At 40.4% G+C, this 26,579-nt stretch overlaps 2 protein-coding genes across 5 annotated transcripts in view; one reads left to right on the forward strand and one right to left on the reverse strand.

Moving 5' to 3' along the window:
* Positions 1–17,363, forward strand: part of stk32a (serine/threonine kinase 32A) — a 55,493-nt gene extending 38,130 nt beyond the window's left edge. Inside the window, exons 6-12 of the mRNA XM_070843813.1 lie at positions 1,758–1,847; positions 3,510–3,613; positions 5,604–5,720; positions 7,269–7,394; positions 8,633–8,761; positions 15,779–15,843; positions 17,246–17,363. Of these exons, the coding sequence (XP_070699914.1) occupies positions 1,758–1,847; positions 3,510–3,613; positions 5,604–5,720; positions 7,269–7,394; positions 8,633–8,761; positions 15,779–15,843; positions 17,246–17,363 (749 nt within the window). The remainder of the gene's footprint in view (positions 1–1,757; positions 1,848–3,509; positions 3,614–5,603; positions 5,721–7,268; positions 7,395–8,632; positions 8,762–15,778; positions 15,844–17,245) is intronic.
* Positions 17,364–24,994: 7,631 nt separating this feature from the next.
* dpysl3 (dihydropyrimidinase like 3) overlaps positions 24,995–26,579 on the reverse strand; it is a 37,778-nt gene continuing 36,193 nt past the window's right edge. For all 4 annotated transcript variants that reach the window (XM_070843149.1, XM_070843148.1, XM_070843151.1 and 1 more), the window contains exon 14: positions 24,995–25,142. In XM_070843149.1, coding sequence (XP_070699250.1) covers positions 25,048–25,142 — 95 coding nt within the window. In that variant the 3' untranslated portion in view covers positions 24,995–25,047. The remainder of the gene's footprint in view (positions 25,143–26,579) is intronic.

Raw genomic sequence — 26,579 nt, forward strand, 5'->3', positions numbered from 1 at the left:
GGTCGATATCCTCTTGCCTGACTTAATTTTCATTTGTCAAACAGTCGCTGTTGTCGCTGTCATAGGGAGAAAAGCCTTTGTAATCCATTATTTTGGTAATTCACCACCAGTGGAGGACTGACGCTGGACTGAAGGGTATGATGGATATGAGACAGTACAAGAAGATGAACATGGATGTGAATGAAGATGAATGTTGTTCTTGCAGCAGACAGGTGGAACAGGTTGATCCGCCGCTACGGTGGAATACCTGTCCGTCAATCTGTCTGTCCCTTGCAAGAAGAAAAACAAGGAGCAGAAGAAGAAAGCGTGTGCTGACAGTGCAGTGAGTGAATTAGAGTTGCGGTAGAAAAGCCCGTCCTCCCAATTGTCCAATCAATTGGTTGAAGAATAGGTAAAAATTTCAGTCAACCAAGATTTTATTTAGATGACTACAGCCTTAATATTATTTTGCGACGAGCTCCTTTTGGCCCAACATTTTCATGATGGTTGTCTGTTTCTTCCCGCTGGCTACTGTGTAAAACTCCTGTCCTAATTCTGTCTTCTGCAAAGCCAAAGAGAGATGAAGACAGAAAAGGAAAAAAAAAAAAGAGATACATCTATGACAGATACCATTAAATATGAAAACGTGAAAGAAGCTCTACTCATACTCAAGCTCCACTTCAGTCTAAACTGACTTGCTTAACCTCTGTCATATTCATCATTAACAATGGTCCTTTTATAAACCCCCTCTGCATCACTAAACAGGTGCACAGCACAGCACCGACTACACTATGTGAGCATATTTCAAACTGTAACAGACACAGGCTGAGAAAGTGGGAGCATAACTTAGCAGAAAAAAAGATATGTGGTTTATGGAGGAAAAAGAAAATCAAAACCTAAATAATAGGCAGAGGATAGAGGGAGATATGGGAGGCAAAATGGAGAAGAGAGGAGGGCTGGAATAAAAAGATTTTTTTCAGCTCTATTATCTTTAAAACACAGCTCCTACCTGCTTTATATTCACACAGTTATCCGTTTGTTTGTGTGTAATTAAATTGTCTGCCGTTTTAAAACAAATGTGTACAGTATGGCTGTGCAGCTTTTGTGTGTGGTGGTACTGTATGGGATGTCCGTTCATGTGAACAATCACTCTGCGGCAAAAAACTCTCCTGCTCTGGGCACACTGTATGACACACACACACACACACACACACACACACACACACACACAGCTCATTAGTGTGTGCTCGGTGTGCATGGCAAAGACTCTGGGCCATCTTGCAGCATGGTGAGACACAGGTCAGTGGTTTGACTTTGGGAATCACTGAGGTTGTCACTAAAAAACTCAAAACACACTTTCGGCTCAGTCACAATATCATCACACGTTTTATTCAGTTAATAAAGCTGCAGTTCCTTAGAATTTGATGCCTCTTAACAATATCAATGTCAGAGCATTATAAACACAAGAAGGCATAAAGGAAAATGCATTATTTCAATGGATTTATGTTGTATATTAGAGTTCCTTTGATCCTTAGTTTTGCATATCTAACACTCACATAAGCAGCATACAAAGTAGGATACCTGCCATCTGTAAGCTGCGGTAAAATTCCAAAAGAAAAGCTGACGCTTTAGGAGAAAACACAGTTATCGTTACTGATGGTGTAAACAGAGCTCTATGATCTCACAGTTCTGTGCCACCTTAGGATTCATAAGTATCACACAATTGATACCCTGTAAGTGTGTATCAATTTTGAGGTATAATGATCTCTCTTTTGCAGGGCATGTCCATCTAACAGACTTCAACATCGCAGCCATTGTAAAAGAAGACCTAAAAGCAACGTCTATCGCTGGGACCAAGCCATACATGGGTAAGAAAATATATTTTGACGGGTGACATCAGACGTAAGCCAGAGGAAGCAGTTAGCAGCACAACAATTGAACATTAAGTATTTTCACCCCTAGAGCCCCCACAGCCAAGTTCAGAGAGTTTGACTTTTGTCAATATTAGCCTCTCCATGGCCAAGAACAAGATGCAGCTAAAAATAAGTGGGCAGTTATTGACTAATAAGTGGTAGTACTTTGTGGTAAAGTACATAGTGAAGGTGAAAAGCTTAGGGAGCTTTATGCATATATTCTATTCAAGAAGAACATAATTAGCTCAGATAAACATAATATAGAGACATGCCATACAAATTTGTGTCATTCTTACGTCGAAGTGTTGGGAAAAAAGTATATGTCGTATCTTCTTAAGTCTTATGCTGTTTGATTTTGATGCAAAAGCCTGAAAACCGAGAGTGGTGCTAGCATTTGAAAGGAAGTAATGCTGCTTTTAGAAACCAACATTGATCCTTTTCAGCACTGCTGCAGTCGTCGTCCTCCTCATGAGTCCTAAGTACAATAGTGATCAGGTCGATGTGTACTCAGCTCCTGAGAGATCAGATAGGAGCTAACAGGATTTAAGGAGGAAATGAATGACGAGGCAGGCGCATGTTTGTGTGTACAGAGCTGCTTTTGTCCTTATGAAGTGTGTGCTGATGATTGAGAATGATCTTGTAACTATGTGTGATTCGATTTCAGCTGAAAACTCTGTGGTGTAATAGATAATTCATGGGTCCTCCGGGAAGAGGAACCCACACACCCAGTTGGTTAGGTGTATATGTGTGTGTGTGTAGTGTGTGTGCGTGCCTGTGCGTGTGTGTGCGCGTGTCCATGTTTGATTTTGAAAGTGTAACACTACCCAATTTAAGGATTTAGATAGTTTGTAGTTAGTTTGTTCTGCCCAGCAAACCTGCTTAGTCAGTTATTCAATTATTTATTACGAAGACATTATGATGCTATATTGGCTAAAAAATAGACCCCGATAATTAATAGTTACAAGAATAAAATCTATATTTTTCACTCCAGAACGACAACACAAACACAGCAGTTAAGTTTATTCTGAGGAGGTCAACCTCTTCTGTCATTGTCTTGCAGTTCAGCAGATTTTATGTGTATACTATTCTGTTTCACTAGCTCCTGTCAGACAAGCACCTTGTTATGTAAATGCAATGGCAATTTTACATGTCGGTGTCATGTCAGAGTTGGCACCCAAGTTGTGACTGCAACACTTCCAACATCGACAGTCGCCCTCGCTATTATTTCAGTTTTTATACTGATGATGGTCAGTAACCTCTTAACATTCCATCCAAACCTAACCCTTAGGGCATGCATGTAAGGGGCTTCATTAACCCTAACCCTACCCTGGCCCACTATCAGGCCAATGGAATTTAAAGGGATTAATTAAGGCTAAATACGTTTTAAAATCCATCATAATTCAGTGCCCAATATTGTGCAAGCTGTTTTAGCAACATGTCTGAAAAGGACTGTAGCTAAACTAAACTATACCTAACCCAAGTGTCACTGAAAAGAAGAAAAAGGGAACGTAATACACACAAAAATGTCAATTTGTAATTTTACCTGTGAAAGCTACAAGTGGCATCCCATATAATGCTTCTATTTAATTTCATTGTACAATATTTTCTGTCTATTAGCTCCTGAGCTTTTTCAGACCTTCGAGGGGTCCCACCCTGGCTACTCCTTCTCTGTGGACTGGTGGTCGCTGGGTATCACAGCCTATGAGCTACTAAGAGGACAGGTAACACACACACACACACACACATACAGAGTACCATCATCATGTCCACATCTCTCAGATGACTTCAGTGTGGCCTGGCACACTTCACTGCAGTGAATAATACATAATATAAATATACATAATACATACGACATCTACGGGGGTATGCAAGAAAAGTCCTGTGAGAAGGAAAGCAGACGTACAGCAAGTCCTCAGCTTTCAAGAAACAAAAGGAGGGGCAAAGTTATAATTGAATTTTACATTTAAGCTGACCTTACTGGGGAAGATGTTTAAAGGTTTAGTCACGGCGTGAGACGAATCGCTGCAGGAGGATGAGAAAATAGAGCTTGAGTTATTTGGAGAGGCATGTAATTGGAATTGATTTTTTTTAAAAATATTATTTAATTTATGCTGTTCCAATCTGGACAACTTTAATTCTGATGTCATGGACATAAACACAGGACAAAATGTTTTCACTCCATCTCCTGGCTATATCAGACAGAGACTTAGAGGTGGCTGCACTCATTGTGGACTGCAGCTGCAGAATTTCCTCTCGTATTTCAGGATGATGATTACTCAAACTACAGTAACCTCTGTGTACACTGATCAGGGCCCAGAACGCCTGAAACTGATCTGGAGCTGTCATGAAGTGTTCCTGAAATCAATTCCTCTTCCTAAACAATTTCCGTGATGTCCCTCTATCCCTTCTCCATGAAGCTGTTGACGGTTACTTTACCGAATAACTTTCCGCTCTGATTTCTGTCTGCTCTCTGACCTCAGAGCTACATCTTGCACACGCTGAAATATTTTAGTCCTCCCTTAAGCTTTATTTTACCTCAAAACCTTTCTTCAACCCTTGTAAAAAAAATGTTTTGTCCTCTTTTCGACCTCAAAACTACAGCTCATCTGCACCAAAATACCTTCCCTTTTACGCCTAAGCCGCGTCCTGTGAGTTTCAAGTACTTTTAACCTTCACGCGTTCAGGAGAGGATTATTTAGCACACACTTATCCACCTTCACACTTGGATACCCCTTGGTGTGAATTACTTACTTTTTCCTTACTCCTCTCTTATGAGATTCCTTTATAATCTGCATCATCTCGGATACTGTGTGTAATCGCTCCTCTCAAACTTTTTTTCACCCCTCGCACTGCACACCAACCTCACCTTCTCCTGGAAAACTCATTTTCACTTCATCCCTGTGTCTCCAAGGGACTTCATTCAACTCCTTTCCGCCTACAATGCATAAATCAGTCTCATGGTGGTAAAAACTGGCCTGTTTGATGTACAGTATTACTTGGCTGTTGAAAGTGGAGGGCTAGCTCACTATTATCAAGCCCCAGGCACCTTTTGATCCCTTCTCAGCCTTTACTTCATCTTATCACTCTCTTAAGTACCAGACTCCTCTTACTTCATTCTCATTCACACATTTGCAGACTTGAAATATAATTGATATCATGCATTTAAATGAGCCTGTAATGAAAATGGAGAATGCCAAGAATACCAACATTCACCTTGGTTGCCTGGCGTTTCCATTTGTTTCTTCTTGCAAAAAAAAAAGGAAAATGTGTCAGAAACAGACTTTTTGATGGTCCAGCTCAAACCAGTGTGATCTAGCTATATCACTCTCCATCTCAAGTGAAATGAGTCTCTTTGTCCCAGAAAAAGACCAAAGGGTAGAGAAGGACAACTTTTAAGAACTCTCAACCGAGTTTTCCTTGTTTACTGACCCACAGAAAGCCCTCTCACACTGAATGGCAGAGAGTTTAAGTTGAGTTTTGAGAATAGTCCGTTATTCTCGGTTTTATCATTTGTCCTCATCAGTGCAGGAAATGGTTCACGGGAGGTGAGCGCAAGGAGAAGAGGGAGAGAGAGTAAAGAGGGCCAACTGCAGAACAAACTTCAAGACACGTACTTTATCAAAGAAACTCCTCCAGGCAGAACACGACTGTGAATACAGGTTATCTGTAACATATTGTCTCCTCTACTCTCCTCTCCTCTCCTCTCTTCAGAGACCATATGTGATGAGATCCAGCACACCAGCTAATGAGATCCTTCAGACCTTCCACAAGGTCCATCCCAGCTACCCAGCAGCCTGGTCTTTGGAGATGAAGTCTCTTCTCAGAAAGGTAAATGAGTTGGAGGGGTGAACTCACAATGGCAGAGGTTTGCTGTTTCTTATATGCCAGTCCTGATTAGTAAACACGGTATCTTCAGTATACAGTGACATTTCGTGTATTCCTTCTAATATTTCCCAGCGCCCAGTATCTTGAGTAACTATCGCCTGTGAATTTTTATTGTCCGCCAAACCTCTTTCATGTGGGTGGGTGATGTGGGTATGATGTTTCTTTGAATTAGGTTCACCACACTCCCAGTTTGGACTGATGTCATTTATTTAAACCTGTACTTGCCATCTTCTCAAATTGACAATGCCTGATGGCAGAGTTGAACTCTAACACCACAATACTCTGATGCAAACCAGGACCAGTAAACTGAATACACCATGCATACATTGACTGGAGTAAGCTTGTCATAAATACTTAACACACTAAGATCTAATGTTGGTGAGTCTCGCTTTTCCGATTGACCTCTTTGCTACTTTGTAGAAGATTGCTTGGCTTTTGCTCTTAGGATCTGAATTCTTTATTTCCTATGGGAAGACAATTATCCATACCCGACACTGAGCAAACAAGGTGCATCTACAGAGTCTTCATTAGAGGAACACTTTTGTTGTTGCAGCCCTGCTTTCTATACTAGCAGTTTACATGAAGATTTTGCAGAGTTATCACGGCTTTAGAATTATAATCAACAAGTACAATCAGTATGCAAAAACAGGGATCTGTGTTGTTGGCGAAGAACATTGACTCACAGTGTAAAAGATACGCAGTAAAAGCAAATAAAAAGAAAGAAATCAAAAAGGTACGTAATCAGCAGAGTCTCACAGATTGTGCAAATGCACAACCTTGGCACTGACAAATCACTAATGACTCATGAGATCACTCATTAATTACAAAAATGTTTCAAATGTAATTAGCATACTCATAAATCTTAACAGTCCATCCGCAGTTACTGTCAAAAGTCTATTCTTCTTTTTGCAATTAAGCCACTTGCAAAGCTAAGACACACACTGTTGCTGGAGCATTTGGATTTTATCTTGGCAGCGATCCACTGCAGTCAAACTGTTGCATTGCTTCGTGCTCAGACTCCTCGTGCCTCATTGGCATTCAAGTTGCATAAATGTGTGTGTGTAGGAGTGAAAGGGAAAGTGTGTGTGTGTGTGTGTGTGCGTGCAAGAGAGAGAGAGAGAGAGAGGGGGTAAAGAAAATGAGAATGTAAGGGGAGACTTCCATGCTCAATATATTTGTCCTCTATCCTTCACACTTCACAACCCCTTGACTTCTCCTCATCACCATTTGTGTCCTATATGCATTTCATCTTTTTCCCCTCTCCTTCTGTCCTCTCCCTCTATCACTTTTTATCTCCCTCTCCTTCCATCCTCTCCTGTCCTTTCTTCAATATCTTCCACTACCAACCCCTTTTGTCCCCATATCCTCATTGTCAGACACATCCTTCAGGGCAAACATGTACTCCTGTCTCGGGAGGACTCTGCCTTTAACTTTTCGGCCATGCCGCCCCGTGGACAATTGTTCTTATTCTAAACCTCGTGTCTCCTCCAGTTGCTATGCATAGATGTCCAGAAGCGCATTTCCTGTCTAGCAGAGCTACAGGATCTGGACTACATGTCAGATGTCAACTGGGACGCTGTGCTCAGCAAACAGCTTCCTCCAGGCTTTATTCCCAATGTGAGTATCAGAAATAAACTGAGCACTGCCTCAGTATGCTACCCAACAAAATGTTCACATCTGAATAGAATAGACTGTTTTCTTTTTTTCTGACATTGTGCTGCTGTATTGTGTTGCTAATCAGATCCATCACAGATCCACTCCAGCACTGTCCAATGCTTTACAAACAAAATGACAGTCAGTAACAAAAAGAAGAAAATTCCATATGATACATATGACATGTGCATGCCTTATCCAAACTATGTTACATCTTCTTCCAGCAGAATAAAAAGACCATTCCTCCCTGAAATTATTTCCCCCCTTCTACTGTTATACCCCATACCTATTACCACACTATAGTTCCCCGGAGGCAACAGAGATGCATGGAAAAGAGGAGAAGGTGTAGCTAGAACTACCCATTCTTCATCTAATCTTTTCTAGCCAAGCTGTAGACACCGCCCCCTGCTGGGCCGAGGCGGACCTCCCACTGAGTGTCTAGACACCCAGATGTAGAATAAGACAAAAGGAGCACACGTGTGAAAGCCTCTGCACGTCTACCTGCAGCTCTACAGGTGGTCTGGATCATTATGATGAGTTTGGTGAAGACGCTGCTCGCATGTAATAATATCACCAGGCAGGAGGTCAAGGGTGCTCGGGTGGCTCTTTCTTTAGTGTTAGCTTTTCTACAGCAGCTGCACTGATTTACTGCTCCAAGTTTCAAAGAGAAAAACATCCTACCTAACAGTTAAGGTGACTGTCACTGCTTGGTGCCAGAGCTGAATACGTGCGGTGTAATGACTGTGGCAAGTGACTAGATAACTAAATGACTTAATCTAATTCTAAGTCCGTAGCGACTGCAGAGAAGAGTCTATCCCCAGTGGCCAGGCTGGCACAGCAGAGGAAAAACACTGAGGATCAATGGGGAATTGACAGTGTGTCTCTATCTAATTATATGCCTATACTCTGTCTTTAGTCCTTTATAGACTATTAATTTCTGAACATGAAAGGAGAACTCAGCCCTATAGTTTTGTTTCCTAATTTTCTAGCTTTCAATCTGCTTTGTCTCTATTGGCTTGCTGCCATCTGAGACTTGATCTTTGTGTATAATACTGTATAATGCATCATATTTCTCATTGCATATTATTTTACGGGAATCAGATGTCACCGTTAACACTACGACAAAATGTACTATTTAAACCTGTGGATCTGTTGTGTCTTTTTTTCTAAATGTACACCCTCATGTGTCCATGACTCTACAGAGGCGGAGACTAAACTGTGACCCCACATTTGAGCTGGAGGAAATGATCCTCGAGTCTAAACCACTTCACAAGAAGAAGAAAAGGCTTGCCAGAAAAACCAGGGACCAGGGATCTGACGGGTCCCCGCAGGTAGGACTTCTAACAAGAAACATTAAATGCAGTAATTAAATATCGCACAAGGAGGATGAAAAGGGTCTGCTCCAAAATGAGACACCAACCTCTCGATAGCAGAAGCAAAGAAACACTGCTCAAGAGACAAAGGAAAACTTAACATAGGTTTAATTTATATCAGATACTACAGATCCTCTGAAAAGCATGTTTCAATATAAATCTCAACTTAACCTTAGGTTTATCCTGTTCTTAATGGAGGTGTCTCTCCCTCTCAGTGCTCATCATTATTCATTAAAGAAAGCTGACCACTGCTTCCATTTGGCCCAGTTACAGGTGATAAGCTGCTCCTTAGTTTGCCTTTTAAATGTGTCTAGAGTGCCATTAACAATGTTGGGGACACATTTTAGAGCCCCGTCCTCCCTCACCTTCATCAGAACAAATGGGACGCCTGCCTGCTGCTTGGAAAGCGGAAGGAAAAAGAGACAGAATGCAACCACCTAGCTCTAGTCTTTCACTCTGTCCACATAAATCAGCAGTTGTCCTCTGGGTGTTTATACAAAACAGAGAGGAAAGAACTGAAAGGTTAATTTGATCACCCGGCCAAGTGAGAGGCGTGGGAGGAACACACACGTACACACCAGGCAGCAGTGATTTTATTTTTGGTCTTGTGCAGCAGTGAGACCTGATCAATGCGGTCATTTCTGTTTCAAAGCTAATTGTAGCTCAAAAGACCTCTAGTCATTTGTGTTTACTTCTGTTATCTTCAGTCAAAATAGGACCTATAGTGTTGAAACGCTTGAAGGAAACCCTGAAAACATTCTGTGAGTCAAGAAATTCAAATTGACATGTCCTTCTGCTAATCTTAGACCTCGTTTTCGAACCTCTTTTGACTCCACGTCGTCCCTGAATTCCTGAAAATGGACACCTCATCAACATTATCCATTACCTAAGAGATAAAGTAAATGGTAGAATTCTCTCTCAACACTAAAACAGTTTCCTGCCACAAGAGAAATTTTAGTAATGCGCCTTTAAAACAGGTGGGTTAATCACAAGAAATGTATTTACAGTTCTGGGGCCAATTGATTGGTACAACAGGGAAGTGCCACACTTAATTCTAGGCTTCTGTCCAATTTTGAATCTTTAGATTTATCCTACTGAGACAGTAAAAGCTCCGAGAGGAAGCCAGGAGTGAACACTAACTAGAATAAGACAGGTCAGGATTTTATTTGTGTTCTATTACCAGTAATGGTGCAGTGCTGTGTGTTGGGTCTATCTAACAACATTGTACTTCACCATTAAAAGCTGCCATGCACATACAGCACAGTATGCACACACGCAACCTAACCTACTGCGCCTTTGGACCCTTTCACACTCTTTGGCACATTCAGCACAGTTTATGGCACTCTTTTTAAACAGAAGTGAAGCAATTTGTGTCGTCTAGACTCTAGAGCGCAGACCTCGCCAGCTCGCAATAAGAAGTCAGAGCTGGCCCGAAGTGCGCCATGTTTTATGAAAGCTGACAGCTGCTTGTGGAGACCTGCCTATGTGTATATATCAGTGATATCTCACCGTGCAGCCAGACAACATTCGTCATACCTTGGCCCATTCAGACAAAGAGAAAGTCTCCCATTCTAATAAAATGATGATAGCAGCCTTTCAGTGAAACATCTGTCATGTTTATGGAGACTGATGAAATAACGGTGTATGGTCAAAATAAGGAAAACTAACATCAGTGAAATGGTTGTGTATTCTTGTTGCTTGCATTTCCTAATTAAACCATCTTACTCATTCTGGTACTCTTTTTAGCTATGTCTTATTAATGCAGCTGGACCAAAACCAGGGTTAATAATATTCAGCTGTATTAGACACGTTAGGTCACGTTTAAATGGTGAGGCCGCCCTAAAATTATTAACAATAATGTTAAGAGAAGGAGGGTATTGTGCAATCTTAGAGTGATTACTAGTTACAGGAAAAGGTGCTGGACTTTCTTGAAGAGATCAAAACAGAAGATTACAGGGAAAACATTTTAGTCCTGTTTGACTCACTCACAAGAACAATTTCATTTTATCACAATAACATCTGGAGTCTGGAGCATTTGTTCTCCCCTTTTAAACTACTTGCCAAGTTTTTATGGTGTTTCTGATTGATATGTTAATTCAGAAAATCTAGCTAGTTGCACCTTAAAGTAAGTTCTTTGCTGTCCCTCCGATTGTTTTTCTCTAGTTGTCCTTTTTGCACCCCTCAGTTTGTGAAGACTTCTGTTGCACATTGGTTTGTGTGTTTAAATCACAACAGAGAATGCCACCCAGTTAATCAGTTAAAACACTTATTCACTTCAAAAATATATAGTCTGCATATTTAGCATTTCTGAAGCACTGCACAACAGTATTGCGTGACGTAAACTAGCTGCCCTGATGTCTGTTCCTCTCCAACCTTATTTCCCCTCCCTTGTGCTCAGACTCCGTCCACAATGCTGTCACAATGCGTCCCTCCTCCCCCCATACAGTATTGGTCCTCTTCCTCCTCCAATTTTCCAGCTCCTCTTTTATCTCTCCGCCTCTGCCTCCCTGTTGCTGCCACGCTCATAATGTAGCATAAAATTAGCTCAATTAAATCACTGATAATATACAGCAGAAAATTGGACTGTGCCATGAGAACAATATAAATTGGCGAACTCCCATCACAACACAGAGACATACACACGTCTCTCCTAATCAGAGATGTCATTCACGTTTATTATTTACCGCGTTTGTGAAATACACTGGAAACCCGTCTTATATAATTTATTCAGATAACGTGCACCAGAGTAAATTCAAAATAACGACGATACAAAAGGACAAAGTGCAGAAGTGCAGCATTTGTGTGCCTGCTTAAGGAATTCAGAGTGCAGTCTCGCCTTCTTTCCTGTAATAATTCAAAGCAAATAGAGTGAAGGCAATGTAGAAGATTTTGTTACAGAACAGTAATGACTACTAACATAAAGCAAATATTAATACGCTATCATTTCCAATAAGCATTAGCCTTTGCTGTTAGAATTTCTGAACTTTCATCTGAAGCAAAACGTGCGTAGATTAGGTGTTACCTTGGTAGAGTGCTGCATCTTTGATGAGGCATTGCTAGGTGGTTGCTTTGTAGCAGTAAAAATGCTGCTCAACATTTTCTCTTTGTTTGGAGAAGTTGCTGGTGTCACACTAGGTTGTTGCTATGGTGGTTTGAGTGTGTAGCACGATGTGGCTTCATGGTTATTTGGCTATTATTGGGTGTTTCCAGGTTGCACCTTGGTGGCAGCCACAGTTTTTCACGTGATAGCTGGAGTGGTACCAGGCAGGAGGTCACAATGATGTTATTTGTGTTGCCAGTGTATTGATAGGTGGTCTATAAGGTATTTACAATGGTTGTTTGGGTGATAATAGGTTGTTGTTGCTGAGTCGTTTGCTATAACAATTTTCAGTGGCTGCCATGGAGTGCTGCACGTCTGCCATTATGAACAATGCATGTTGTTGAGTTACCATTAATAAAGCAGCTATTATCAATATATTTAGAATAACAATGTATCAATTGACAATGTGTAAACAATGCGATAATGTGAAAGAGGTCAAAGCTACAGACAATTATCACCCAAATCTGTAGCAATCAGCTTTGTGAGCTCGTGTTATGGCGTCCTGACCTGCAACTTCACATCCCAGTTCACTCTCACCACTCTTATATGCTTCAAATGCTTCCAAAAAGCACATGTGTTTTATTGCACCTGCAGGTAGCATAAAGGGTCTACAGATGAGATTAAGAAGAAATATGAATTATTATGCTGGCAGCTTTTCCATACTGAAAAGAAGGGGAAAACTCAAAAACAATATAACAGAAAAATGAATGACATTTGTAGCTTTGTAGGACAGGGCTTAGCATTCTTCCCAATCCTTTCCAATTATTTTCTTCAATAAAAAAAAAAGTATGCGTGCCTGCAACTAAGCAAATAGAATCTTCATAGGAGTATTGAAAAATCACTTAATTAGAATTAAAATCGGGCAAATCAATGGGCCAGTGGACGAGGCAGAGAGCTGCATATGTATCTGGGGACACAGCTCCATGTGTGTCATTAATTAAAAGTTGCAGAGTCAGAGCTCGTCTTCCCTTTTGTTCTCGCTGCAGGAGTTCTATCAGAGGCAGGCAAACTGTTGTAACTCACAAAGTAGAACGTCACATAGATTTTTATAGTTGGGAAATGGCAGCCTCAGCTAAAAAAAAAAAAGTTGACATAAAATATGTGTCTGCTTTTTTTTTCCGCATATCATGAATAATATATGAAAGATTGTTCTTCTACGATCCAAAGCACAGGTCAGATGTGTCATGTATGTATTTGGTGCCAACAGTCTGGTAGAATTTAAAAACAATAGTGTGGGAAATGAGAAAATCTACTATTTATATCATACTTTCTAAAATATTCCATGGTTTAAAAGTGATCACATTTATTTTAATCTGTATTGGAATTTAATAGTCACTCGTGCTCAGTCATAGAAGGTCAATTATACTTTGTCCTTAAGGTAAGGATTGGGAATTCTTTAAATGATCAGGGTATCATTTAATTTATCATAGATTGTTTGAATATATAATTCCTACTTCAACCACAGCACATATTAGCAGTCACATTACAAACAAAAACTGTCCCCAGCTTCAGACAGAGACACAGTAAAAGCCCAGATAAGGACGCTGAGAAATGTCCGTTTGGCTCTCGTCAAGCAGAGCACTCCCTGTTGGTTTGTCTCATTAAACGGAAAGTTTAATCTAGCAGTTGGAGCAATTAGCTTCTGAACTGTCTTTTTAGAAGCATCCAATAAAGCGAGAAGGAGAGAAGGAGAGACAGAGAGCGGCAAATTGTCTACAGTCGAAGCTGCTGAAGCTAAAGTTGCTGTGTTCTCCAAGGCCAGACACTTTTGGCATCATGCATGTGTCCGTCTACCTTTCCATCTATCCTTCTCTCTTCTCCCCTTTCCTTCTTTTTTTCCTTTATGTCCTTCTTCCTTTCCTTATTTCATTTATTTTCCTTCCCACCTCCCCCTTCTTTCCTTATGTTGCTAGTTTCTTTCTGGCTTACTTATTTCCTTCCATCCTTATATCCTATCTCCCCCTCTTCCTTTTTTCTTCCTTCCTTCCCTCCTTATCTCTTTCCATCCTTCCTTCCTTCTGTCTTCCCTTTCTCCCTCACTTCCTTATATCCCCCTTTTTCCCAATTTAATACCCTTCTTTACTCACTTTCCTCCATCCATCCATCCTAAACTTAAGGAACCAACAATCACCGTCTGACCCTCAATGCTCAATACAGATGGTAGCAAGGAGATGCAAAACACATAAATTCAGAGAAGAAAGCCTGAAACAGGGCTGTGTGATATGACCACGTCAATGCCCTATCCAGATAATGATACATATCGTGGTGAAGCACATTTTCTGTAAATTCAAAAGCTGTAAATAACAAAGTACTTAGCTGGTTCTTTGAATCAAGATGAAAAGGAGAGACAAGAGAAACCAGAGACGTTCTTTGGACATGAACTGGGCTAAGGTTATACAAAGGACGTATTTTTATTGTCAGGTTCAGTCATGCCTTCAGATATCAGAATGCCATTATGACAGCATCAGAGAGACACTACATCATACCCTGTGTCTCATCTGCCATATTTCTTAAGTATCACATCTATCACTGATGGCTGACAAATGATGCACAGTATCCCTCCTCTGTCTCTGTCTGTCCGTTTCTTTCTTTGTCCTTTCGTCAGTCTGCATCTCCCGGTTTCTTTCTGCTGTTTTCCTCTGTGATACTGCTGTGACACGGGTCCCTCAACCAGCAACTAAAGTGACTTTTTTTTTTTTTGTTGCAATTAACATATATGCTAATCATAGGCCCGCTTCTTGTTTCTTCACTCCCTCCCTCTCACGCACGCATGCAAAATTACACAATGCATGCTCCACACCCTCTGTTCTTTTCATTCAATTTTCAAACAAAAAAAGTACAGAGCTCCGTCTCATTCCTCTCTCTCTCTCCATTTTCCTGCCCTAATTTAGCTGATTTTGATCTGACTTTTTTGGTCTGCCAGTGGCTGCTTCCCCACTGTGACAGCACCTGTACAGAGCCTGCTTGGCTGTGTGACTGACAGCTCTGGGCAGGGAGTCGGCCATTTCTCTCCTGAAGAGGTTTTGCCTGGAGTTTTGAGGGCCAGTCTGACTGGAGGGGTGTGTGGGGAAGCAGCATGTTCTCTTAGCATGATCCTTTTCTTGTAGATGAGCAGCTTGCCGTTAGATACCATAACTTTAAAAAATTGAGGAGAACCCCTCAAAGTGAAGGCATTTTGAAGTGGCCAAGTGGGATTTAGTTGTGTGGAAATTATATTAGTGGGCCTTGGAAACTTGCCGTCTGCTCAACCAAATACAACACACTTCTGCATTTGTTCATTTTCACGCTGGTGTTCTTGTGTCTCTGGTAGTTTGTCTCTCTGCCTCTCACACACACAGACACCCAGTCACACACACACACACACACACACACAGTGTACAGTGTCATAATGATGATGTATCTCTATGATCTCTCTCCTCACTGCCTCCTTGGGAGAGTGAGAAAGTACCTGTCTACTTGTATTGGCACTACAGCAGTGCGAGGACAGCCTGGCATGACAGAGCCGGATGTTCTCACATGATTAAGTGGGCCAAATATGTATGAGTTCATGGAGCAGGTGGAGACAAGTGTCCTCTAAAGTTAGGTCAATTTTCTCTACTGGCACCATTTGAAAGGAGAGGAAACGTATGTGAAGAATGTAGTGTGTGCTGCCCATTTTGCACTAAACTGTGAGTGAGGATGTGATCCAGTAGGTACATCTCTAACTGATGACACCAAACAAATTTATGTGCATTTAACGTAATTGACTCTGATTTCGTAGCACGGAACAGTAATGACAAATGATCAGCCCGGATCTTGTTGTTGCTGCTTTTTTCAAAATTGCCAGCAGTGATAATTGAGTAGCTGATGCTACTCTGTGCTTGTCTCTCCTCCAGAATGGACAGTTGCAGCAGCGACTGGATAACGTCCAGAGAGATTTCATTGTCTTCAACAGAGAAAAGTAAGGAACCTCTCACTGTTTTTAGTTAACTGTATGTATGGTTGATAAAGTGTTATGTAGCATGAGCTAGTTTTAAAGTGAAAAGTTTTCCTTGCTTGCTGGTGAAAGCATGTAGGATGGTGTGAAATGACAGTAATGTGGCTATTCATGGCAGAGGATCTGGCCCATATATGTGGGTGTGTGATTAGGGCTGAAACCCAGTGACTGGCAGGGAGAATACTGTCTAAATACTGTATATGTATATTAGATGTTTTTGGAAGTAAATCCAGAAACTGACAAATTATAAAAATAAGATAAGTCACCACTGATTTGCATGAGTAAATACTGCAAGCTTTACTCATCCACACAGAAGCCAAGACCTACATAGAACTGAATAATAATATCAAAATAGAAAATATTTGATAAGAATGGGGGATATAGGATAAATGCCTTAAATATCAAATCAGATTGCCTGGGGCGTTACAAATTTAAAAAAAGTACTCAGCATAGTTAATTCCGTTGAAATTTATAACAAGAAATGTTATATAAATTAGGGTTTATAGTATTTTTGAGAGTGAAAAGAAATATGTGGTGATCAACACACAAACAATAGATCAAATTATTTGTGAAGCAACACGGAGAAAGAGAGACAGACAGCCAAACTGGCAAACTAGTAAGAGCACTATTTGTCCTACGATGGAATACATCAACCTCAGAAAGTGAAATGACTGTTTATACATTAGGTTATACATTAGTTTACTTTGGCACTACAAAGTATGGCTTCACAACATACAGACAGGCCTGTAGGTAAGGTAAATTGGTAAAAAAATGGCTAGCTTTGGCCATCACAGGTCTATGGGAAAGGTAAAAGAATAAAATGTCTAACATTAGCGACTATCTTTGATCATCAAAGCTTTGGGGAAAAGGATAAAATGTCAATAACATTAGCTGTTAACTTAGGTTCTGACGGGACAAATGTTGAGGTAAAATGGTAAAATAACTTTAGCGACTTAGTCCACCATCACAGCACAGAACTAGAGTTAGTTCAAACAATATCAGTAACATCAGCTGCTGCATTTTTGTCATGTTAAAGCTATGATTAAGAACAAATGATCAAGTGTAGTGTCAGTAACATTACCTACTAACTTAGCCATCACTGGGTAAACATCAAACTATAATGATGAAATGGCAGTGAGATTTGTTACTAACTTTGGCCATCACACGTCTAAGGCAAAGGTAAAATGACAAAAGGTCTGTAGTACCACTTGTTAATGTTGGCCATCACATGGATAGAAAGTACACAAGCGGAATTAAATGTGAGAACAAAAAAATGATTTTGACTATGACTGAGCCATCTTCTTGTGCTTTCTTTTGATAATAGCATCTGTTCAATATTAGTAAGTGATGTTTTTTTACCCAATAGGTCAAAGAAAGCAGTGGTGGACTCAGAGTCCTCTGAGCTGTCCGTGAGTGAGAAGAACAAGGCAATAGAGGATGGACAGAACAACAATGTTGAGCCAGCTGCCTACTTATCAGGATAGGTCTCATGACCAGAGATCCTCATTTGCTCCCTTATCACACGCACCTGCCCACAGCTTGTAGATCAGCAAGATAACTATTGTTCTGTCAGCACAGCCACTCAGATCCAGTCTTCAATGTTCCTGCACATCGAACACAAATGCAGTATGCTCTTGTGCGTCACTGTCCACCCACAAAGGCCACACTATCGAGAGCTCCAGAAGTGGAGTTACTCCTGGAGCAGCAGCCGTGCCAGAGTGGCTTTTCGCTTTTCCTGTCACCAAGAAGAATGACCCTCAGCAGAGTGTCGCTCATATCGTGCTCCCTTACATCACTCTGGTGCTCTAAGGTCTGCTCAGCCTCTTCTTCGGGCAGTTGTGCTGAAGCGAGAAGGAAGTCACTCTAATGCAAAAAAGGTGACGATGCCACACCTGATCAGCTGTTACAGGAAAGGCTGATGTGGTCAGCTATGGCTGAAAGCAGTTTGTGCTGCTGCTATCTTAGCAGGACACTCCGATATTTAACCATAGCGAGGCATGAAAACGGACTCAACAGGAATTGCTGTAAGGAGTTGGTTTGGCAAAAAAATAAACATTGAGCTGGATGGTTTTGTCCGAGGTGATCTACATGACTTGTGATTTGAGCATGACACTAAGAGTACAAAACATAAAAAAGGAGAGGTTGATAAGGTAAAATGAGGCCTTTGCTTTTTAAGACGGTAACCACAGATTCCTCTAAGATATAAAATAAAGAGCTGAACTGTAGGCTTGGGCATGAATGGCTCACTTTATCATTGCAGCAGATACATGGTTGTAGTGGTCATTATGCTTAGCTTTGCTAGTCAAGCTAACAACGATGGTAGGATTGCAACATTTGGTCCAATAACCTGGCTCCTTCAGCTGCAGATGTAGGCAAATGTGCTGCAGGTTTCTTCACTTGTGTATGCTTTATGTTACTACTGAGCCAGTACAGAAATGTGAAATGCAGTTAACAAACAGCTTGGTTTATGTGGAATTGCTCAGTTAAGGCCACCAGATGCGGTTGACAGTTTCAGGCAAACTGGCTTTAAACTCCTTTAAAACGCTGACATTTTGGACTAACAATTGCCTCAACTGCAAATGGTCAGCTGGGTCTTGAAATAAAAGGTTTATAGCTATGAAAACATAGACAAGGTAGATGGTAGATGTTATATGTTCTGCACTGAACCTTGCTTTTGCACATGCTTCTTCATCAACTGTAGCAAAAAAACTCTAAAGCTGTGAGTGAATACTTGTTCCCTTAAGGGTGGTTTTATAGACAATGATTAAGCTGAGTCCTAGATAAGATTCATTTTTTCAGTTTCTGTTTGCATTGATGCTAGTTTTTGTCCAATCATTTTGTAATGTCCTTCCTCTTTTGTGCTGGATACAACCAATTACATGTGTGCCACCAGATAAGTTTGTACATTTCTATTTGCAATTAATTCTCCCATAGAAGAATTTTCTTCATTCTGCACCAGGAGTGCAGATGATATTCAACAGTAGTTCAGCACCAGCTGGATGACAAAAAAATTAGTATAAATATGACATTTTCCACATTTAGAGTTGTTAACAAGAAAATAATGAAGGAAACAAATAAACACAGAGGCAAGGCAATACCCCTATTCTTACTGTAAGATTCAAGACTTGGCTAAAACCATGTCTAAGAAACCACGCCTGCCTCTGGAGTTTGTGGAGAGGTGCCTTATACCACAGATATGGCACACAGCTGGTTCCCTTAAACTATCTCGTGTTGGTGGTAAAAACCTGAGCTTTTTTCACGACCAGTACGTTAATGTGATTTCTACTAATACCTAGTCGTTCTATTAACCTTGGTCTTATCTACCTGCAATATCACTCAACCCTTTCAAGTCTATGGTACTTATAATTGTACTTAAAACGTGTTTCACTCTATTCATTAATGTTAGCACTTTTCTATTGAAAATTGATACGATGTTTTGACTTACCTTTGTGTTGGTGGTGTTGTTGTTGTTGTCACTGATGTAATTTTGCAGATCCAAAGGTGGTTTCCTGTATAAGCTGTAAGATATTGAGGGATAGTTAAACAGATGGACTAATCCTTGGTATACCCGTGGGAAATATTCGTGAATGATTGTTAATTTGTTCATACATAATAGGACTACCAGATGGGTGGGGTTAATTGCATCAGGTTAGTGATTGGTAATTATCTGATGTGGCAGACTCTTCTAAAAAAGTGAATGTGTAAAATAATCACTGAAACATAGTATTTGACCCAGGTTATACCATTTTTCAACAAAAAGTCTGTCTAAAAAACGATTTCTCTGGGAACAGAATTGTTCCACACCAGTGTATTTCAGTCCTATTAAGGTTTTGCTGTCCTTCAGTTGTCACTGTGTTTATTGTATTCAAATGTGATGGAGTTGCAAACTATTAAGGTGTGCCTTAAATAATGAAATTTCTTTTTTCTGAGCCAATCTGACTGTGCCTTGTGTTTCATTTCACTGCATATCTTTACGGATTATCATATTTTATTCAATAAAGTCAAATTAGACAAAGACAGGCATCAGTAATAAGTAAATTTTTTTTAATCAAAACCAAGAATAGTGACAGGATAAAGGCTAAAAAGGAAAAAGGTGTTAATCATTCTAAAAAGTCTTCATTGGATGTACACTATGTACTGTATGTGTGTAGGTGTTGACTGCTTTCAACCATCTTAAATATAATGCTGCCCCCCAATGTTAACTGACGAGTGGTACAGTTAGTGACTTGGAGAGATGTGAGATATAATTGAGCCACAAGGACAAGCACTGAACACATTTGAAATAAGACAGGGGGAGAAGCGGAAACAAAGAACAGTCCCTCCCTTTCTAATGTGTCTCAGGGCGTTCAAAGATAATGAACCCTCTGACATGCACCATAGGCTTTCTCTATTCTCGCTCTCTCGCCCACACAAATCCACAGTTTACACACTGGTGTCCACCACTTCCCGAGGTCATCTAGAAGGCACAGTCGCTTCTCTCCTCCACAGTGGGCTGAGCCGAGGCAGCACTTTTCCACATTAATGGCTGATCTGGGGGGGATTTTCAGTTTGTAAATGCTTCCACAATCTGCCTGGAATCACTACAGATAATGATCCTCAGTACAAAACTATTTACTGTAATCTACTCTCTGCGCACACACACACACACACACACACAAAAGGTCTGAGAAAGGAACGGACTGAATAGTAATGTACATTATCTTGTCCTCTCTCATTACAGTAAGATACATTTCCCCATTTTGTACCCTACAACACCAATATGCAGCCACCGCACACCACCCCTGTTCAGATTGCATTCGCTGACTCATCTCTTTGTTCAGACCTGGCCTGCATTTTACGATCGTCATCTCTGCCATGTGACATGATTGCTATGATGTCATGAGACATTTACGCACCATTAAACAATGCACGTGGGATCTTGCAGCAGTTTTACTGGTGGACCTCACAGTGAGAGTGTGTAACTCCCACTATGAGGGAACAGAATAGGACTGAGTGGCCACTTTATTCAGCTTAGTGGTTAGACCCCACAGTGAAAGTGTCATGAGTGTGTTTGTTTTGTTAAATTGCTTCCATAATGTGCGCTCTTCCTACGGGTATGCCAAATCGGCACAGATCAGATACGTCATAACCTCCCATGACAAACATGATCAGAGTCCGTTAAGCAGGAAAAGCCTTAATGATTATTCATATGACAAAAAATAAAATAAAAGAGATGTGTTTTCACGTTCACCCATGCTGCGTGGCACATACACAGATTTATCTTTTTTTTAAGTTCACTGTAACTTCTTTCTACCGTTTTCATCTTTTACTATTCCTCCCTGCAATATTAACACACAAAAAAACACCAAAAATGTCCATATGTTTATGGGAACCTACTTTACTTTTATGCCCCAAGAATTTAGCAGATAATAATGCCGTTTAATGTTGTTGCCCAAGGCTACAGTAAGGTGTAGCTGCTTCACAATAACAACCTTACAATGCCAGTGGGAAGCTTTTTACTGTCACTGTAGGAAGCAACAGCTAGTGTTACGTTTGCATCAAAAAAAAACACAAACCCAAAAAAAAACAAAAACAAAAAGCAAACAAAAGTCCTTATTCTGTTGTTTTTGTTTAGTGGATTTCTACATTTTTGGATTTCATCAGGACCAGAGTTGAATACTACCATGTTTCTGAAAACAATTAGAGACATATATTAACCTTTACTATCCGGTTCACCAGTATTGACAGACAACCCGTAGCCTGTGTAACATTTGTGACATTCACATCTGTGAAGTTTAATTGAGGAAAAGCAGTCTATGGGAGTCACTCCTTTGTTCACACCAGGCTCTTTGTATTTACCTCTAGTTTCAACTTCAGAAATGCTGTAAAAACTTCCCTATTGACTCTACCGCTAAATCAGGCTTCTTCTTTTATTTAGCTTGTTTTGTTTACTTCATCTTAAAATGAAAACAGGAAAACATGGTCAATTTCATTCTCTCACAGCAGTTTCCAACTATTAATAACTCTTTGCTGTGTCAGCAGACCTGCACCAGGCCAATGACAGCAGCCAGACATCACCCTTTAGTTAAAACCAAGCAATGTGCAACTCTTGGGTTATTTAACAGTCATGTAAGATCTAATTGGTATTGACTTGAGTGTTGCTTTTGACAACTAAAAACAATATACAATTTGCACATAAATGGAAAATATTACCTCAAAGTGGAGCTCCTGTGACTTATTGCTGTGAATCCACTGGGGTCGTCTAAAGGCAGGTGTGTGTTGAAGGTAGTGATGCCTCCATGCTGCCATAGCTGTGTTAAAGTAGCTTCTTAACTTTAGCGAAAAAAGCTAGCATGACACTTTTTAATGACACTTTTTTCAGGACAGTCATATTTATCCTGGAGGACCACCCAAGGGACCCATGGCAGGCGTTTGGCTCTAATAAAGTTGAATAAAGTGAATAAATGTTTAAAATATGAACCAACTTCCGGACAGGTGAGGCTGTCGGCATCAGTTAAGAGGTGTAAAATATCATAACACTGTATTGATGCAGCTCTTCTTCTACTCTCTACAGTAATGTGGTGCTGCTGCTCAGTGCTGCCCCTGGTGGCCGCCAGGTGGATGGCACTCACATATTGGAGTATACAAGACTTCCTTTCTTTTATTTGTCTTTCTTTCTTTCTATCTTTCTTTCTTTCTTTCTGAATAACTTAAGTATTAGCATTGGGACACTCTGCACCTGTGACAGGAGGTCAAGTGTCTCAGCTGTAAATCATCCACATTAACTTCACCCAGATTATGCATGTGTCTGAATTGTTCACACAGCAACAGCCATTACTCATTGTCTAAATTAATAGGCTGTTCATAAACTGTATAAACACGAGGAACCTAATAAAGTGGAAACTATGGGCGTATTAACACTGAGAGACACTGGGATTTTAAGCAATTCTGGCTTGTTGGGAAATGAGTAATGATTGTTTTATACAGATATGTGGAGAGATTTGATATCATTAAGTTCATCTGCACGGATAATAATGGGAATACATGTGTGCCATTGAATTTATAGAGCAACTTTATATCTGATATATCAGAAATTATATTTGCAGTAAACAAAAATCACCATGCAATACCAATGCAAATGCAAATTGGAAAAATTGCAAAGTTAATGCATGAAAAAGGCATTTCTGATGATCATTTACAACATAAAATCATATCAAAAATTGTAGGCTACTCAAATGTATATAAATATATATATATATATATAAAAATATATTAAGAAAATATAAAAATATATCTTAAAAATGTATATAAAACTAAATATTTCTCATGTATGTGCATACTTGTACCTAAAGTGAATAATAAAGAGATCCGAGTCAGTCAGTTGCAACTCGTGTTTATTCAGGAAACAAATCATACCTCCACAACACACCCTATGTCTGACCTGCCATCTCTGGGTTTTGATACAACAGTAAAAAAGAAACAAAATAAAAACAATAACAAAGGTTGTCAAACTAACATAAATACAACAAACCACCATTTGTGCCTGCCACAGAGTCTGCCACACCACTGCCAAATAAAAACACCATCTCCTTCCTTCCCTCCCTCCCACACAGCTGGACGGCGACAAAATAAAAGCCTCCCGTACTGCACCGCAACCCTCTGCCTTATCAGAAAACAGCAGAGACATAAAAAAAGAGCCCTAAAGACCCTAAACACAATCAGATCCAGAGTGTGTCAGGTAAACTGAATCGGACCCACGGTTAGATTAGGCTGATGTTGAACTATTATTGGTCAGGATTGTGTTCAAGGCTGTGTTGGGATGACAAGGGAATGATGGTCTTCCTCGTCCTAAAATGAGAGCCCAGTTTTTCAGCTATGAAAACGTAAAGCAAGAGGTGAAGTGCTGTTATCTTTTTGTTACTTATTCATTTCATTGCATCTGTTTTTTTTCCCTTTGTTTTTTTTTTGTTTACCCTCAATTGAAAAGCTCTTTATTACAAGTTACGGTAGAGCTACAAGGGACAGTTGACTTTATCCGTGCTTCTTGTGAAAAGGTTTTTATATGTTTTTTTTTTTCCTTCCATTCTCTTTCTCAAGATGACTTCAGGATGACAGGAGCAGGCAATAAGATAGAAGCATATGCAAAGGACGGTTTCTTACATTGTTCTTTTTTTTTTAAGAGAGCCATGATGGAGTGGAAGAAATAAAAACTGACATAAACCTTTTTTGGGGATAAAGAATAGTAAAACCCTTTCAAATATTTGTTTTTTCTATTCTTTTGTCCTAACAGAATCGTTTCTTAAGCAGATGTGTCTAACTTCCTTTTTTAACATCAATAATTATGCAACCAATACATCATAGGGATGGTATTCGTCAAGCACCTCAGAGGAGGGGGGGGGCACAAGGATCATGGATCACGTCACCCATGTTCATGTGGCCCATGCAGCTCCACGTCCAACACCCCCCTTGCTCTAAGATGTGGATAAATACCTTTCACTTGGTCCAGTAAACCCAAACAGGCTGTAACAACATCATTCACAAAGCTACATTACATTTACATACAATGCCACCTAGAGCTAATCAATGGTACTGCAAGATAATACATGGCTAATGTGGGATCTAGTGTTATGTTTTGCTGACTATGGAGAAAGCGGGCTCCTGAAAAGGGGGTGACATTGAGAGCCAAACAGGACGAAAGAACCATAGCGTCATTCTGAGAAAAGCTGTATCCATTTTCCTTTGAGAACAGTGTGTTTTCTTTCTGGACTGAATGTGAAAGTATATGGTTTTCTCGTGTGCTGCCCCATTACCAAAGCACCAAGTGAACACTGTATTTGTGATGTATTCTATACAGAGAAAAGGTGAGGCTAAGACTGCTTATGTGTATGTGTACTGTGCATTTATTATTTATTAGTGAATTATTAGTTCCAAACCGTTTCCATACTCCGGTCTGAATTCCCCAGGAAAAGTGATACTGTTCTCATCTGAGCAAGGTAGCATTGTGACAGGTAAGGCATGAGGATTCAGTGTTTTGCTCTTTTTTCATTTTTAACTAATCATGGTCCTATGCATCTCCTCCTCCTCCCTCCCCTTCCCTTCCCTTCCCTTCCCTTCCTCCCTCCCTCCCACCCTCAATCCTGCCCTCCGGCTGCTGTCCTTTTCTGGATACGTCCCCCATCTTCCTGCTGTTTAACTGAGGGATGTGATGTTGGAACGACCACCAGGGGGCACTACAATACGACGACCAGCAGGCCTGATGGGGATGTCATCTGGGGTGGGGGGACCTGGACAGACAGAAAAGGAGAGAAAGATCAAGTGAGTGACGTGGAAAAAAAGCGCAAAAGGCCCCACAAACGGCAGAAGGGAGGAAGAGCAAGACCGGAAAAGACAAACAACAAAAACTGGCCAAACTGAAAACCTGGGCAAAGAGAGAATTAAAAGTACTTTGGAATCATTCTGGTCTGAGGAGAATCAAACCCAAATAAAATCAGTAAAAATCATCTTAACTGTAAGAGTATGATTTAAAAATTCAGGTCACTGCTACAAAGTGGACAATAACACCAAATGGAGAAAGGCAGTAGGCTTCTATAACAATGCAATGAGATAGGGTCTATAGGGGCTATTTGCTATAGAACACAAGAATCTGACTTCTGTAGGACAGTACAGATACTGACAATGAGATTTACTACTTTCTCTCCTCTGGAAACTAGTGCTGGTATCATTTGTCATCTCTCCACACGCACTCTACACAAATAACTGTCGTGAAACACTCACATTATTACTTTCCAGGCACTAGAGTTTTTTAAGACACTTTATTATTGTCTATGATATACAGTTTGTGTCACTGAGATAATAGGGGAGTGCAAATTTCAGCAGACCGTGTGGTGTATGAGTGCCTCTCAAACATTAAAAGAGGCTAGTTTGACATAAAGCATGGCTTCCAAAGGATGAGCCAGGGTGTCTGCTGCAACAAATTAGTACATAAATGGAAAATAGAATGATGTCAGAGTATGATGCACTGCATCTGAGCAAACAATCCTTCCCCTCTCCTTCCAGACAAGTAAATCAACTCTGCAGGTGGTGGTCCTGGAAAAACTAAAATAGATCGGAGACTGACTCATTTTTAGGGTGCGCAAACATAAGAGAGTACCTACATTCTTATACTCGAATAACCACTACAAAGCCTGGGAAACCAGGAGCAGTTTTACTCCCCTCGAGATTCATGTACTCAAATGTGGAAATTCTTTCCAGCGGAGGTCAGCTTCTTTTCTCATCGATGAAGTATCACACATCAGCTACACTCGTAAAGACAGGTTGCTCAACAAAGCCAAAGGCTGAACACCGCTTTCTCTCAAAATGAGTTATCCTCCATTAAAAATACTACAGTATATGCAGGCAAAAAGACAGCCGCTACCACAGTGAGGACAGCTGTGTTCTGTCTAGGTTAAAATGGTTTGCTCTCTTTGATTTACATGGACACATTTAGCCAAGTCAAGGAGGACAGGATGACCAGCTACAGTAACAGCTACAGTTGCTCTATTTGATTATAAAACAGTGGAAACGCTGACTATCTGGTTAGTAATTTTTACTGTGTACAAAGTTTCACTGCTTGGTAGCCTGACAAAAACAATTTCTCACACGTTGGTTGTCTAAATCCAATGCTGACCTGACATATGGACACAATCAGACAGTCACTCAGCAGCGCTGCATAATGGAACAGA

The sequence above is a fragment of the Pempheris klunzingeri genome, chromosome 14 (genome assembly GCF_042242105.1).
Source record: "Pempheris klunzingeri isolate RE-2024b chromosome 14, fPemKlu1.hap1, whole genome shotgun sequence".
Lineage (NCBI taxonomy): Eukaryota > Metazoa > Chordata > Actinopteri > Acropomatiformes > Pempheridae > Pempheris > Pempheris klunzingeri.